The 15,572-nt window shown below is 44.2% G+C and overlaps 1 protein-coding gene across 2 annotated transcripts in view; it reads right to left on the bottom strand.

Annotated features, from left to right (window-relative positions):
* Positions 1-1,606: 1,606 nt before the first annotated feature.
* The window catches only part of Mturn (maturin, neural progenitor differentiation regulator homolog), a 28,987-nt gene continuing 15,021 nt past the window's right edge, over positions 1,607-15,572 (bottom strand). The window contains exons 3-4 of one of the 2 annotated variants that reach the window (XR_013088929.1): positions 6,764-6,924; positions 1,607-2,072 (exon numbers count right to left, since the gene is read on the bottom strand). Coding sequence is in view for 1 of the 2 variants with exons in the window: in XM_076835932.1 (XP_076692047.1) it covers positions 6,814-6,924 (111 nt within the window). In the remaining variant the exon portion in view is untranslated. Of the gene's footprint in view, positions 6,925-15,572 lie in introns of both variants that reach the window. The other variant, XM_076835932.1, reaches the window with a different exon arrangement.

Raw genomic sequence — 15,572 nt, 5'->3', positions numbered from 1 at the left:
GTTTGTTTCTAAAGGAAATGAGACTCTATTGCATCCTGGAGCAAGATGCTCTGCTCCTCCTATTTTGGTACAGCTTCTGAATTCTTATTACTGACCACAAGGAGAAGGGAAGCACAGGAAGGCAGGAGAGGGTGTTGAGGGATTGACATTTTGGCTCATTATACAACCATGCCACCAGCTGGGGCCTTTGTTTCTAATAAGGGATCCTCTGGACACCCAGCTCAAACTGGAGAAGAGTTAGTCAATGCCGGTGGCTCTCAGAGACTGTGTGTCCCTTGTGAATCACATCCACCCTCCCTGCTGGCTCCACAGCCAGGTCAAGGCACATCCTAATGCCAGTGTCAGAAAGGGGCTCAGCATTGCATCCCCCACTCTTCCTTTTACAAATGAGGAAACAAAGGCTGGGTAAGCACAGAAGGGACAGGCTGAGGGGGTCACAGTCAGTGACGGCCAGACCTGGGCTAGAACCTTTCACCCAGTCAGCCACTTACAGAATGATTATCTACAAAAGGAAATGTATTTTTAATTTGGTGTAGGGGTGGGTAGAGGCTCAGGCCACACCCAGCCTGGAAATATATGACTAATACTAGTCCCTGCACTCAAAGGGGCCATCTGCATTTTATAAAATACATTCACAAGAGCATTCAAATTGCAGTAAAAGAGATTCCCTCATAAGAAAGGCTTGGTCTGCACCAGACCTGTGAGGTCTAGAAAGGTTTAAGAATGGTCCACCTCTTTGAAAACAGCCACACCAGAAAACAAGAACCCCAAATCAAGTTATTTAAAACACACACAGGAGCCTCTGAGCTCTCTATTAAGCCACTCTCAATCTAATTTAACAATCTACAGAGACCAATTTATTTGGAAAAAGAAATCTACTCTTAATCAAATCATGAAACTTACCGCCAACTTTCAGATGTATTATTTAAGTGCTATTGTTTAGTGAATAACGACAGTTGGGAGGAAAGTTACAGGGAAATGGTGTCACAGAATGGCCACAGGATACAGATTTCTAATTGTGCCATAAAGGACAGATAACTAGGTTAGAAAAAAGTAAGTCCGCAGGGCATGGTGGCACACATCTGTAATCTCAGTGGTTGGGGAAGCTGAGGCAGGAGGATCACGAATTCAAAGCCATCCTCAGCAAAAGTGAGTTGCTAAGCAACTCAGTGAGACAATGTCTCTTTTAAAAAAAAAAAAAAGATAGGGCTGGAAATGTGGCTCAGTGGTTCATGCCCCTGAGTTCAATCCCCAGTACCTCCCCAAAAAGTCCTCACATACTAAAGTACTAGTTCAGAGGTAGTATAGAAATTTACCAAACACCAGCTACAATACTGGTGAGAGCTATGGATACCCCCAAACACATATATTATTAACCTCTGGATCTGTTTTATGTAACCACCACATCCTCCTCCTCTTCCTCCTATTCTTTTTTTTTTTTTTTTTGCTTACATTTTTTAATTGGGTGCATTCTTTTTTTTTTTTCAACTACCTCCTTCGTAATCTCTCTGCTCAGCTTTCCTTCCACCTCCACTTCTGCCCATGGTACTTAAGTGTCCATTAGGACCAAATTTTGTGAAGAGAGTAAACAAGAGGCACACACCAGCAGGGTTTGGAAGGCTCTTTAATAGCAAGCGTATGGTAATTACATCGTTGGATGAGATCCTCCCTCCAGGGAAGGGAGGAGGGAGCAGATGCGGACAGGGTGCAGGAGAGATTTTTTTCCACTGTTCGAGGCATCTAACAAAGGGCAACGGTTTTTGGCAACCCATTTCACAGTTTTGTAATTTACAAGAGATTTCTTTCAAAGGAAACATGAAGGCAAAGAAAGTACACACACCCTACAGGAAACACGTCTTGCCTAAAAAAAACCCAAAAAAACCAAACCAACAAAAACAATTGTTCCTTGCTTCTGCTTCTCCTGTCGATGGCTAAATGTGCTCTCATACACCAACTGGGACTGACAGGCAGATGGGTTCCAATTTGCCTGGCATTGAAGGTTTACTTCCTCCTCTACAAAGCTGATGCTTGTACAGAGTACTCTGTGACTTGACGCTTGTATCAGAAAGTACCTGGTAAAGAAATGAATCTTGAGAAACAATAACAAAACAGAAGAAAAAACCAGGGGAAGGTAGTTTACCAAGAACAGACTGTCAGCTTCTTCTCTAGTACCAAACAACTTGAGTACAGTTCCAATTCAGTATTGATTTTTGTGTAGCCTGGTATACACCATGAACTGCTTGTGCCTATTCAGCCTTCTGGTGCGGTAAGCGGGGTTTCGAACATGAAATGCTGACAGCACACTGCCACGGACACCCTGGGCTACTGGCATTCTGTCAAGTGTTAGAATTATTCCATATAAAACCTAAAAGACCTCAGCTTCTCATGTCATACCTGTTATAATAAAACCAAGAAAACTGGGTCTTTATGAAAGAAGATTATTTTTTAATGCAAAAAAAAAAAAAAAAGTTAGGCTTCTCTGAAGATGAAGCAACCGACAGGCAGTGACATCTCTTTGGAGTCAGCGCTCACTGGGATTTTCATTGTGCTCTTTCTGCAACCCTGAAGCAGGTGAAGCAGATGGTTGTGCCCGACAAGGGCCTCTGGCCGCCCTGGTGAGACCCAAGTTGGGTTCCTGTTCTACCTGCCTGTGATGATAGCTGCTCTTGGATCTGTCAGCACTCTTGGAAGACAGGCTTCTCTGGCCGGCAGCTGGTTTTATTAAGGGAAGGAATGTCACCAGATGTGCAGAACACCTAATGCATCCTTTGGCCTAGGGACCCGGGGTGTAGGGGCATTTTTAAAATCACAAAGCCATTACCAGCACAAGGCCTTTCCTCTCAGTTCTCTCCGCAGTCAATTCTCTGAAGCTAGGAGGTCCCTAGAGTCAGCCAGGAAAAGTTTTCTTGCGCCTCATGGGGTAACTGTCAAGGGTGCCCCCCCAACTCAAGACACCTGACTTAGACACCTAACTCCTTCATTGTGCTATTCCTCTCCTCCCACCCCAAATGAAGTCCTGTGGATTCCTATGTGCCTCTCGCTGTGCGAAGCCAGATTTGTTCATACTAGTTTTCCAGCTCATGAATTTAAACATGCCCAGCAGGTTCCTAAAATATCAACTGCACCAATGCTCTGGGATCCCAGCTCCCCTAGGACCATCCACTTTGTGCTCTTATGAAACTGGAACAGTATTCAGAGACGCATATTGTGCTAGAGAACAGTTTCCGTTTATACGTGAACAATGACAGTTGCTACTAGAGAAGTTTTCTCTTAAGGACACTGGGAGCCCAATTCTGGCACCAGGACATAAGGACAATCTCCCGACATAACAGACTTTTTGTGTTCTGCTCGTGGAAGAACAATGTACCATGTGCTGCTGTGGGCCTGGGGGACACGGGTGGACACCTCGGTGCACTGAACCCATGGTGGTGCCAGGCACTGCGTGGGGTTTCACCCTCCCTGGGCCTGCAGTCCCTGTAGTTCCCTGAAGCCTGCTCCATGCATCAGACAGAGGAAAGCAACCAGGCAGCTACGAAAAACGTCTCCGTGGTTCACTCAAACCCAGGATCAAGGTTTGGTGTATTATCATAGGCATGATTTCAGATTTCACTGCTGGCCACAGGGATCAACAAGCAATCAGCACATCCCCCACATTCACCCCCCACCCCCCACTTTACTTTCTCTCTCCTGAATGACAGGGTAAAAGTCAAAGGACTCTTTCACTGTCTTTCAATTGTTCTACATGCAAATCTCCCCTCTCAGTTAAGCTAAATGCATACCACTTCCAAAGCCTCCAATGTTGGGACACTAAGAAGCTATGCCCTCCACAGGCAGCATATGTACAGCTGAGACAAGCACATCTTCTGGGGCTTTCCCTATGCCCTCTCCTAGGAGAAACAGGATTTCATCAGCCACACAGGCTGGGGCCCATCCCAGGCTCCAGAGGTTTGGACACTCACAAATCAACACTTTCTAAAGCAGTCCACGGGGCCAGCATCCTAGGGACAGTATCTTTGGCAAGATTCCAAACACATTTCTTTTTGTGTCTCTAAGTGTCCTTGATGGTTGCTCCTACATACATACAGTTGGTTAAGCAGGTAAAGAAGGCCAGTCTTAAAAGCTGGAAGAGCAAATACCCCTGTTCCAGAGACTAGCCAAACGACTCAACAAGGTCACAAAGTCGATGGCAGAGGCAAGCCAGGTGTGGCAGTGCACACCTGTAATTCCAGCAACTGGGGAGACTGAGGCAGGAGGATCTCAAGTTTGAGCTCAGCCTCAGCCATATAGCAAGGCCCTAAGCAACTTAAAATAAAAAATAAAAAAGGCTGAGGATGTGGTTCAGTGGGGATAGCCCGTGGGTTAAATCACTGGTACCAAAAAAAAAAAGGCAGAGTCAAGGCTAGAACCTAGGTATCTTTCCTCACCCCAGCACACAGCTGCACCTCCTAGTGAGTGTCGAGGAAAGGTCCCACACCTACTGCACCACAGAATCAATTCCCTAACATAGGCTGCCCAATCTAACTGACCGGCAGGTGCCAATGAGCGTATCCACGGTGTGGGCTGGAGGCTGTGTTTGAGTAAGCACACCAGAGCACTGCAGGGATGTGCACACCGTCAGAGAAGGAAGTTTTAGAGGAAACAATTGGATCTGCTTAAAGCCTTTGGGGTTTTACCATGAAATAAGTCACACAGTGATCTCTCCCCAATCACTGAGGCAGAACAGAGACCAGAATTCTCAGTGAGTGGCTGACCATTTCAGCTCAATTTTTATAAACAGAACATTAACATGGTGATACCAAAATGTGTCTGGTTCAAGTCTAAACATTTTTTTTGATAAGATATATTCTACAGTAACAACCATTCCATTCCCAAGCATAGTAAATTTAGATGTAAAACCCTCTGTGTGTAAATTCCAGTTTACCTTAGAACTGGAGCAAGCTAATCACTTATTTTCCTTTTGGTGCAGAAGTCGTTCTTGCAGCCATTGTATTAAAATGAAGGGAACCAAACCTTGGCACTCTCTGCAGATGTCAGCTCACAATGAATGACCTCTGTTCAGGGCAGAGCCAGTGGGCACGGGACAGGGCTGCTGAGGCAGGACACACCCCAATGGATGAAACTCTGAATCTGCTTTTGCTAATAGGTTACTCTAGGGAAATTGATCTGACTTGAAATTAACCTTTAATGTGCTTTCTCAAGAAAAAGAATAAGACATGGGTCACTGGAGCACGGATGGAGACCACCGTGTTATTTACCCGATGACAGAAAAGTACAGCACACTATTAGACCACGAGCAGCCAAGCTCCTCACAGCACCACTTAATTAAACAGAAAATGCGAAGACGATCAGGTTCACACCAACATGCCTAGAAGATGTACAAGACTCCCATGAGTTCTGTGGCCTCTGCTACTGATTTTTTTTAATTCAAAATACTGACAACCTAACGGGCACATGTGGGCATGTTTGGAACATTCCCAGCCCAGATGCTAGAGAAAGTCAAGTGCTGTAAAAGAGGCATTCATTCCACATCCTACGTGATTAGAACCAGAGATGATGCCCGAGGTCCAAGAAAACAAGTATGTCAAATAGTTCCAACCTGGCATTACAGAGATGTCCCCAGTAAGCATTTGTTGGCTAAATGAAGACAGCAGTTGTTTCTGTGAGTTGTCTGAGTATCTTGATCATTAAATATGCCCCCTTTAACCAAGCCACCCAATCATCAAGTTGCCTATTTTCATGTTACTTTAAAAGTTCACTACTATTAGGTCCTTTAAAGTACTTGTTATAATTTTAAACAAATTATAGAACGGGAGCCTTTTCTTGACTTTTTTTTTTTTTTAAGAATAAAAGATTAAGAAAGTAAAGGATTCCGTTATAGTTTTTTAAAAAATTTTTATCCTGGTTTATTTTCCTACTAAATTTATCTATGGATCTATGGCTTCAAAGTTTAAGTGGCACTTACTTGGATTCTGGGCGTTTTCTTGATTTTTAACAAGTGGCCATCTCATTAGAAAGACAGAAGGTAAATGTCTCATTTCATATATGGGATGGTTTATAAACTGCTTAAAGAAATTGTTAGTTTTTGTCTTTCACCCCTTTATATTTTCCAATATTAGACTAAAAAGTGGCTTTGGAATTAGCATTTTTAAAACAATTGAACAAGCAAGTAACATTTATATCTAACCAGGAACCAGCTGCTATGTACCAGATAACCAGCTCAGTGATGGCGAAACACTCCAGGCTTCTCCGCCTCTCTTACCCTCTTAATCCAAAGCTAAGTGATCATCCTTTTCTGCCCTTGTATTTGCACTTGTGCAGTTTAATGACTAGATATTTAAACTCATGCTTTATAAGCAAAACCTTTCACTTACGGACACTTAAAAGGTACATAAAAGTGCAGACTGCATTGCTTCTCTGCCATGCTGTTCCTCAGCCAGGTCACCTGCGAGGACTCAAAACACATCCTTAATACATTCAGAGTTCTCTACATTCCAGTCAGCGAACGTTAATTCCCCAACATAAACTCAAGAGAGAATAGGCAGCCACAAAAGACTCTAAATTCAAAGTGGCAAAGGCTACCAAGACAACTCCATAGAAACCCCACTGAAGCGGGACTGAAATTCAGGTCACTTCTGAGCAAAGCTCATCACAGATATTGTGTGGTCATTAAAAAGGTAATTCATTTTAATTTGGATGCTGGGAGCCAGACGTCCTGTTTCGAAGTGCTAATGCAAAATGCTAACCCAGGAGCACAGAACCCCACCTAGGGTACAGCGGGCTCACTTTCCTTCTCCAGAAGGTGCCCTTGGAGGTTTACTGCTGACTGACCCCCATTTGGGGGTGGTCCGCTTCTGGTTCCTCCTCCTCCACATCTGCACTGTACTCTTCAAATGCATCATCATCTGCATCCGGAAGCCCCAGTAACTACAGGGAGACAAGGAGAGAGAAGCAGCTGTGAGCACCAAATGGACCACAGGCAGGAAGACAAGCAAAGGCATCACATCCCATTAAACAGCACCTCACAGGACTCAACAGAGAAGCTACAATTTGCTCTCCAAGACTCAACTACTCCTACCGCTGATTTTTACTTTGCTTTTTGCAGTACTGAACACTGAACCCAGGGGCGCTCTACCACTGAGCTACATCCCCAATCCTTTTTTTTTTTTTTTTTTTTTTAGTACCAGGGATTGAACTCAGAAGCACTCAGTCACTGAGCCACATCCCCAGCCCTATTTTGTATTTTATTTAGAGACAGGGTCTCATTGAGTTGCTTAGCGTCTCACTTTTGTTGAGGCTGGCTTTGAACTTGCAATCCTCTTGCTCAGCCTCCCAAGCCTGGAATTACACGCAAGCACCACCACTGTGCCCAGCTCCCCAGCCCTTTTCACTGTTTATTTTTGAGACAGGGTCTCACTTAGTTACCCAAGCTAGGCTTGAACTTGCAATCCTCCTGCCTAAATCTCCTGAGTAGCTGGGATTACAGGTGTGCACCACCCTGCCCCGCCCACTACCACTGTTTTTATAATTTACTGGAAGAGAATGTTAATCCTTTATGATTAGTGTCTCAAAGGCTCAGTTTTTCTGAGCAGCCTGTAGAGTCCCTTTTTTTAAGTATCAAACATGCTAGGCAAACATGCAAAATGAATTCTTAAAAAATCATTTTATGTGCATATAAAATATACCACAGGGAAGCTCACCTTTATGCAAAGTAAAAATAACCAATCAAATGTAAATAAATAGAAGAGTGAAAGGAAGTCTAGTAGAGGAAGGAGAATGGGGGAGGGCAGGGAAAAGGGGGATCATGAACTGAAGTTGAATTCCATGCATGTATGAGTCTGTCAGGATGAACCCAATTACTATGCACACCCATAAAGCTCAAATTTAAAAAGTGCTTTTTTTGTCAGGGGAGGTGGCACATGCCTATAATCCCAGTGGCTCAGGATGCTGAGGCAGGAGGATTGCAAGTTCAAAGCCAGCCTCAGCAACTTAGCAAGGCACTAAGCAACTCAGCAAGACCCTGTCCCTAAATAAAATACAAAGTAGGGCTGGGAATGTGGCTCAGTAGTTAAGTGCCCTTGAATTGAATCCTCAATATATAAAAAAATGCTTTTTGAGCTGTAAAAAAAAGCATACTGTATATCTATGCAGGAACATAAAATCTGTGTGCACATGCATATATCTGTGAGGTTAGTGATAGCATATGATGAACAGCACTGACATTCCATCAAGACATGAAAAACTCTGTCTCCTATTCTATTTTCTCCCCCCAAACACATGCTATTATGAATAGCGATTCATAAAAATGTTGAGACAACTAAAATGTTCATCAGCAAAAGAGTTAAATAAATTATGGTGTGTCAGTAAGATGAACTCTTAACATATCCACTTAAAATGGTGTTTTTGAATTATTTAATGATATAAAAATTGGTACTTAAGTGTAAAATTGGTAAAATTGCACGTTCATTATGAGACAGTTTTCTAAAAATTTATACATAGATGCAATAAAAAGACTTCAATAAAATATATCTAAATGTTGAAATTTTTTGGTTAGTTTATGGGATGATGGATATTTTTTTCCCTTTTTCATCTTTTTATATTTCCCAAACACTCTAAGGATGATCAGGAACATTCAGAGTGAATTCATGATAAACATTTTTGAAAGGCACAGTCAGCTCTTTGGTTGGAAACAGTGCCATTTGCCAGGCCTGAATCCAAAGCTCTTGTGCCAGAAGGAAGTCTTGACCTTCAGGGATCCTGAGTTTATCGGTGATAACCTGGCAGTGAGTGACCAAAAGACTTTTTTATATAGTGGCCTAGGGACTGATCACTTTCAAGCCACATCACCAAGTTGCCCTAATGGCTCAAACACGAACAGCATTAAGACAAAAAAATCACAGGGCATGGTAGCGCATGCCTGTAATCCCAGCAGCTCAGGAGCCTAAAACAGGAGGATGGTGAGTTCAAAGCCAGCCTCAGCAACAGAGACACTAAGCAACTCAGCGAGACCCTGTCTCTAAACAAAATACAAAATATGACTGGGGATGTGGCTCTGTGGTTGAGTGCCTCCAAGTTCAATCCCTGATAAAAACAAAACAAAAACAAAACAAAAAAACAACAAAAAAAGTCAGCATCAGCATTATCATTCTGTTTAGTCTATATTGCCTGTCTACTGTCCTGCCACCTTCTCCCCAACTTCCTCCTAATTGCTCAAATGGGGAAAGAGTGAAAGTCGAGGTCCAATCGAAATAATGCCTGTGCTCTGAAGTTCTAGAACTGCAACTCTCACAGATCCCACAGTGCCCTATAGACATACTCAGGACAAAATCATCTATGAGGCATTATTGGTCATACTATGTACATGGCCTGCTAAGGTAGACACAGACCACTGTAGACACATACTGTCCCCTTGGGCATGTACTACAGCTGTCTCAGAGCAACATGGTTACCTTGGAGGAGAAGGGCAGGAAGGGTGGGTCTCAATTTGTCTGGACAGGGTGTGCTAATCTCGGATGTGAATGGGAGAAAAGAGAAGCCCCCTTTTTCTTACTACTGTCTCACTTCTAGGTTTTAGTGGATGGAATAAAACAGTTGCCTCCAAAGAGAGAAAAGATGGCTGGTCACAATGAACACAGATGACCACTGTGTGCCAATGAGGTGGCCAAGTTTTATTTGAAGAGCTGCTTGATGATACAGCAAAGTGGAAGTGTCAGAGTGGTCACATCCCTAATAGCTGGTAAATACCTTGTTGCCATGACCAGGAATTCCCGAGTCACCTAAACACCAAATGAAGATGCAGAAATTCAAAATAAATTAACTGTTCACTTCATCACTGAAGGGATGCTAGTAAATGAGAAATGGACAACAGGATCCTCTCACTTAACAGATGTGACTGGTAAGAGCTGCCTGGAGTCCTGGGTTCAGAATTCTGAGACTCGGGGGAAAAAGATTAAGGTCAGTTAGCAATGACTGTCATGGATAAGGAGGGTGCAGCTGAGCCTCCTTGTCCCAAATAGACATGCCATCCACCATTCTTCTTGCTAGGAACCAGGTGATACATATTGATCCAAGCTGAAGAGCACTTAACGCTCTCCGACTCATCAGTTTAGCACGCCTTGTTGAAGAGGACCCAGCAAGCCAAGCATGAAGCCAGCTCTCTCCCCCTCCTCTTTCTAGCTCCCTACCTTAACCTTCAAAGCACATGATTTCAAAGCACACAGTCACAGGTCCTAGAGCACCAGCCACAAGGGAAGCCCTCCACTTTAGCAGGAAGCGTTTTGATTGTTCTTGGAAGAACTGCTCACCCCTTACATTTTGTGGGGGCTGAAGAAGAGAAGCCATTCTTGATGGCTTTCTGGGTTGTTCAGGCACTTAATGCAGGGGCTGCAGATCCACTGAGAGGCTGGGAGGGAAAAGACACTGGATCTGGAGTCCTGAAGCCAGGGCTCTATTTGGTGGGGACATCTGCCAAGCCACTGACTCTGCTGAGCCACAGCATCCTCCTCTGTAAAGCAAATCATGACGCCTGCTCTAGCTCACAGAGGAATGAAAGATGAAGCTCAAAGAAGTGCGGGTGCGGTGGTCTGCAAACAGTCCAGCGTCATGGAAACACCCAGCCAGATTCTCCTGCTTCCCTTATGCTGGGCACAGTCAGCTCAGTTACTCAGGGAGTTCCTGCTGCCTCAGTAGACTGCTCCAGCCAGGCTTCTCCCCCTCTTTCCTGCTGTGCTGCTTTCTAGACCCCCCTGCTGTGAATCAGCACTCTAGGAAGTAAGAAGTGGTGAACCTCAATCTGTCAGCCTTTTTGGTTTGATTCCAGGCTTGTATTCAGCATTCCACTGAAGGAGGGGATGTCTCATACTTCAATAATGGTGAATATTAACTCACTGTCTGCTAGATATGGTCTTGAGCAGCTTTACATATGGTGATTCCTTTGTTCCTCATAATAATCCTGTGGGGGAGGTGCTATTATTATCGCCCTATACAGATAAAACCTGGAGAGGCTGAGTAACCTGCCAAACTCACCTGATAATAGCAAAGCCAGGATCTAAACCCAGGTGATCTGACTACAGACATTCCACACCTAACCCTCAGGCTACTCTGGAGATGCTTTTCAATGCTGTGCCTAATAGCTGGATGTTTTAGTGTTTTCTACTGAGAAATACATGTTTTTAAAATATGCAATGCCAGGCTGGGTTGTGGCTCAGGCGTAGAGCACTTGCCTACCATGCATGAGGTCTGGGTTTCAATCTCCAGCACCACAAAACTAGATGGGCAAAATATCAAGCTGGGGCTGGGATATGGCACAGTGGTAGAACACTTGCCATAGCATTTGAGAGGCCCTAGGTTTGATATCCAGCACCATAAAATAATAAAAAATAAAAAGAAGAGAAAATGTGCAATGCTGATGTCTACATTTATGTATACCTATGCACAGTCTAAAATACCAGAATGAGAATTTGCCTAGAATTCTGAGAATATCATGCAGATATAATAATCTAGCATTCTCATCTGTCTCATTACCATCTATGGGAGCCAAATCTAAATTTAACTCCTGGATCCAAATCTTTCACAGCCAAGAAGAGCCAGATGTGGTGGTGCACACCTGTACTCCTAGCAACCCAGGAGACGGAGGCAGGAGGATCACAAATTCAAAGCCAGCCTCAGCAACTTAAGTGAGGCCCTAAGCAACTTAGTAGGACCCTGTCTCAAAATAAAAAATATAAAGGGCTGGGAATGTGCCTCCCTGGTTTACCACCCCACCCCAACCTCCTGCATAAAAAGACTGGGAATATAGTTCAGTGGTAAAGTGCCTATGAGTTCAATCCCCAGTACAGAAGGAAGAGGAGAAAGAGAGGAGGAAGGGGAGGAGGAGAAGCAGCAGCAATTTTAGAAACAGGAGTACACCCTGGTGGGTCCTTCCTTTTATTGTGCCCATGCCTTCTGGAAAAGGAGACAGGTGAAAAAAACTGAAGTGCTGGTATATTTACACTATTTCTGACAGTTATAATCATACATCCCCCAGCCTTTTTTCTCAGTAAGCTGGAAAATAACAAATCTCTGCTCCTTCTGGCAGGAACCATGGCATTTCCAGAGCCCTGCTGCCCACAGGCTCCCTGGGAGCAACCTCCCATCCCACAGGACCGCAGGCCCACCCAACCCAGCAGGCTGTGTGTGAAAGGGATGCTGCCAATACTGAGAATTAAAGTCCTAAGACCCAGAAAACCAGTCACCTGTGGGTCTGACGAGGGCCTCAGGACAATGATATAATCTATCTGACACCACATTCAGCTGACATTTGGCATCACTCTGAAGGGGACACTCTCTGTATACAGTGGCTAGAGTCTTTATCAGAGGGAAGGCAGTGCCTCTGCCTTGGACAGCAGTCTATCAGTGAGGCCTCTGGTGCATACATTAGGTGCCCTGGGCCTTCAGAGTTCCCTTACGCTGCTTCCAGAGGCTCCCCTCAGCATTTCTTGAACCTTACTGTGTAGGTAATGCACCCAGAAATCTACCTAAAAAGCAGTGGGTCTCAGGTGGGACCTAATTCTGCATTTTGAAGAAGCTCCCAGGTAATGAAGATACTTCTAGTCCAGTAGCTACTCTGAGTAGTGAGATGCTGAAGCACTTGGGTAACCTGACACTATTGATCTTAGTGATCCATGATGTTTGGTACCATCGTGATTCCAAGAAACCCATGATTGAATCCTGATCGGTTTTTTTTTTTTTTTTTTTTTGGTACTGGGGATTGAACCCAGAGGCACTTAACCACTGAGCCACACCCTAGCCCTTTTTTATACTCTATTTAGAGATACGGTCTTGCTGGGTTGCGAAGGCTGGCTTTGAACTCACAATCCTCCTGCTTCAGACTCCTAGGCTGCTGTATTACAGACATACACCACCATGCCCCGTTCAGTATCTTTGATACCAGGAAAAAAAGAGATAGGCAGCAAGACAGGATGTAGGAGCCAAATGGGCAAAAGAGGTAGATGTCTCTTACTTCTAGGGGCCATTTTCCTTTTAAAAAAACAACAAGGGTTTGAATGTTTCCAACACGAGCAGAAAACAAAAGCCATGATAAAATTAACACTAAACACTGTTTCTTCAAACCCATTAAGTGTACAGAATCTTTTCTCATGGGACTTTGGGACCCACTGGGGCAGCTCCACACAGGTGGCTTCCTTCTCTTCTCCAGGCTGTTGTTCAGACAATAGGAGCAGAAGCAAGAATTAAACTATTTTGGGCCACACAAAATTTTTCTGTTGGGAGTCATCCCTGAGTCGTCAGCCATTAGTGGCCACACGAAAATATCAATCTTGCTCATGTCAGTGAGCTGGAATTAGGGGATTTTTTTTCTGACAGAAGCATCTTTGTTTCTTGAGAGAAGAAACAGAGTCGCACTGCAACCTCGGGCAAAAGGACCTGGGTCGCTTGGAGGGAGAAACCACAGGCACCACAGGATCTGATGCCAGGTGGGACCATCAGAGCAGCATCAACCAAAGCAGCACACGGCACTGCAACAGCCACAGGCTCCGGGGGACGCTGACATCCACAGGGCAGAAAGGGAAGGAAGACAACCCTCTAGGAAAGAGCAGTCACTTGCTACAACTTGGCAAGGATTTGCAAGGACAAAGATGAGATTGAGTTATGCAGTAAAATTGGAAATAGTAGGCTATCTCTTCTCTCATTTGTTCAGAGTCAGTCTGTCAATCATCACAAAATAAAAAGATACAAAAACATTGAGAAAAAAATGAATGGCACAATCACCATTATTGAGATCCATAATCACTGTTTCATTATCTAGCTCAATCACATGACGGCAGCTACTGTCATCTGAGGGTCACTTAATGCAGGGCTCCAAGAATGGACTTGCAATTTGCCAGTTATTGGTGGAGTCTTTGAAGCCACTTATGAGGAGTAGTGTCTGCCATGGGATGGCAACAACTCCTGCATGTCACTGTCATTTCCATTCATGTACCACTGGGATATAATGGGCCATATGAAGAGAAAATGAATCACACCTCTGAGCCCCTGGAGTGGAATAGGATGTGGGCCACTCTGGGAGAGAAGATGGTCAGCTGAATCCAGTGAGCATTCCCTAACACCAGCCGTGAGGAAGAAACTGAAACCAACCTCAGCAGGGTGGCTGGACTATGACAGTCCTTTGTGTCCTCAGTCTGATTTCCTAACTCCCCACTGATCCACAAGACAGTGAAACAGGCACTATCCCCATTTTAAAGATGGGAAACTAAAGTTGAGCAATCTCCAGGAGGCCACACAGCATGGGAGCAGGGTAGGGTAACTGATCCCACTCCCCAACCTGGGGACATTGTTAAGGACTTGAGTTGAGGCAGCCAAGATGGACTCTTCCTGGACCTTCTCCTTGGCTAGACAGCTTCCTGCTCTGAGCATGTCTACAATGGAACCTCCTCATGAAACCACTTCCTGGCCCTGTGTGCCTCCACTGGTCCCCTGACTCTGACATTCCTAGCACTTGTAACACATCACAAGAAAACAGCTTTTAAAAAGTATAATGTATAAAAAAGTATAAAGCATCCATGCATCTTTCCTGTAGCCTTAGCACCCAAAGCAGTGAGCCACATGGACTAGCTACTAAGAGTGTTTATTCTGTCCAAAATCAGTGTTGATAAACTTTGTCTTACTTTTAAAAATCCCTTGCCCTAACCAGATTCTTCTGTCAAGCTTGTGATGAAATTAATTAGCAAATTGTTTTCTTTCTCTACCCAAAATCTAAGCCTCCCACCAAAGTTTTCAGTAAGTTCTGATCACCTCTCAATAGTATTTTGCCTTGTGTCTTCACCTCATCCACATCAATTCTAACATTTATTTAGTGCTTATCACGTATGATGCTCTATAAATAACCCAGCAAAATGGTGCTGTTTAATCTTCCCAGAATCCCTAAGGTAACTATTATCATTAGCTTCCTCATTTTACAAATGAAAAACCGAGAAACAGAAGAGAATATAAGTAACTTGTCTAAAAGATGCCCAGTCAACAAGTGATCCAGGATTCAAACCCAAATGGCCTGAGCCGGGTGTGATGGCACATGCCTATAATCCCAGTGGCTCAGGAGGCTGAGGCAGGAGGATCATAAATTCAAAGCCAGCCTCAGCAACTTAGTGAGGCCCTAAGCAACTCAGTGAGACCCTCTCTCTAAATAAAATACAAAAAAGTGTTGGGGATGTGGCACAGTGGTTGAGTGTCCCTGGGTTCAGTCCTTCATAGCAAAAACAACAAACAAACTAAAACAAACCCAAGTGGCCTCTCCACAGAGCTTGACTTCTTCATCACTGTAGGATCCTGATCCCGCACAACTGGGCTAAGAAACCACAAACAACACCCTATGTAGTATCTGCTCACAAAAATCCTGTTAGAAATATCTCTCCTAAAGAACCCACAGAGTAGAATAAACTTGTCCAGTGTAGCATCGAGCAGCATGCCTGGGCCAAAATCAATGTCCTACCCTGTACCACGAGGTTTCCCTCTGTTTATAGCCGTCTCTCCTAGCCAGCACCCTGAGGGCAACAACTAGCCATTTTGTGCCCTGCCCTGCA

This window comes from Callospermophilus lateralis, chromosome 1, assembly GCF_048772815.1.
Source record: "Callospermophilus lateralis isolate mCalLat2 chromosome 1, mCalLat2.hap1, whole genome shotgun sequence".
In the NCBI taxonomy this organism is placed as follows: Eukaryota; Metazoa; Chordata; class Mammalia; order Rodentia; family Sciuridae; genus Callospermophilus; species Callospermophilus lateralis.
Note: the sequence above shows the minus strand (reverse complement) of the source record. Positions and strands in the feature narration are given on the sequence as shown.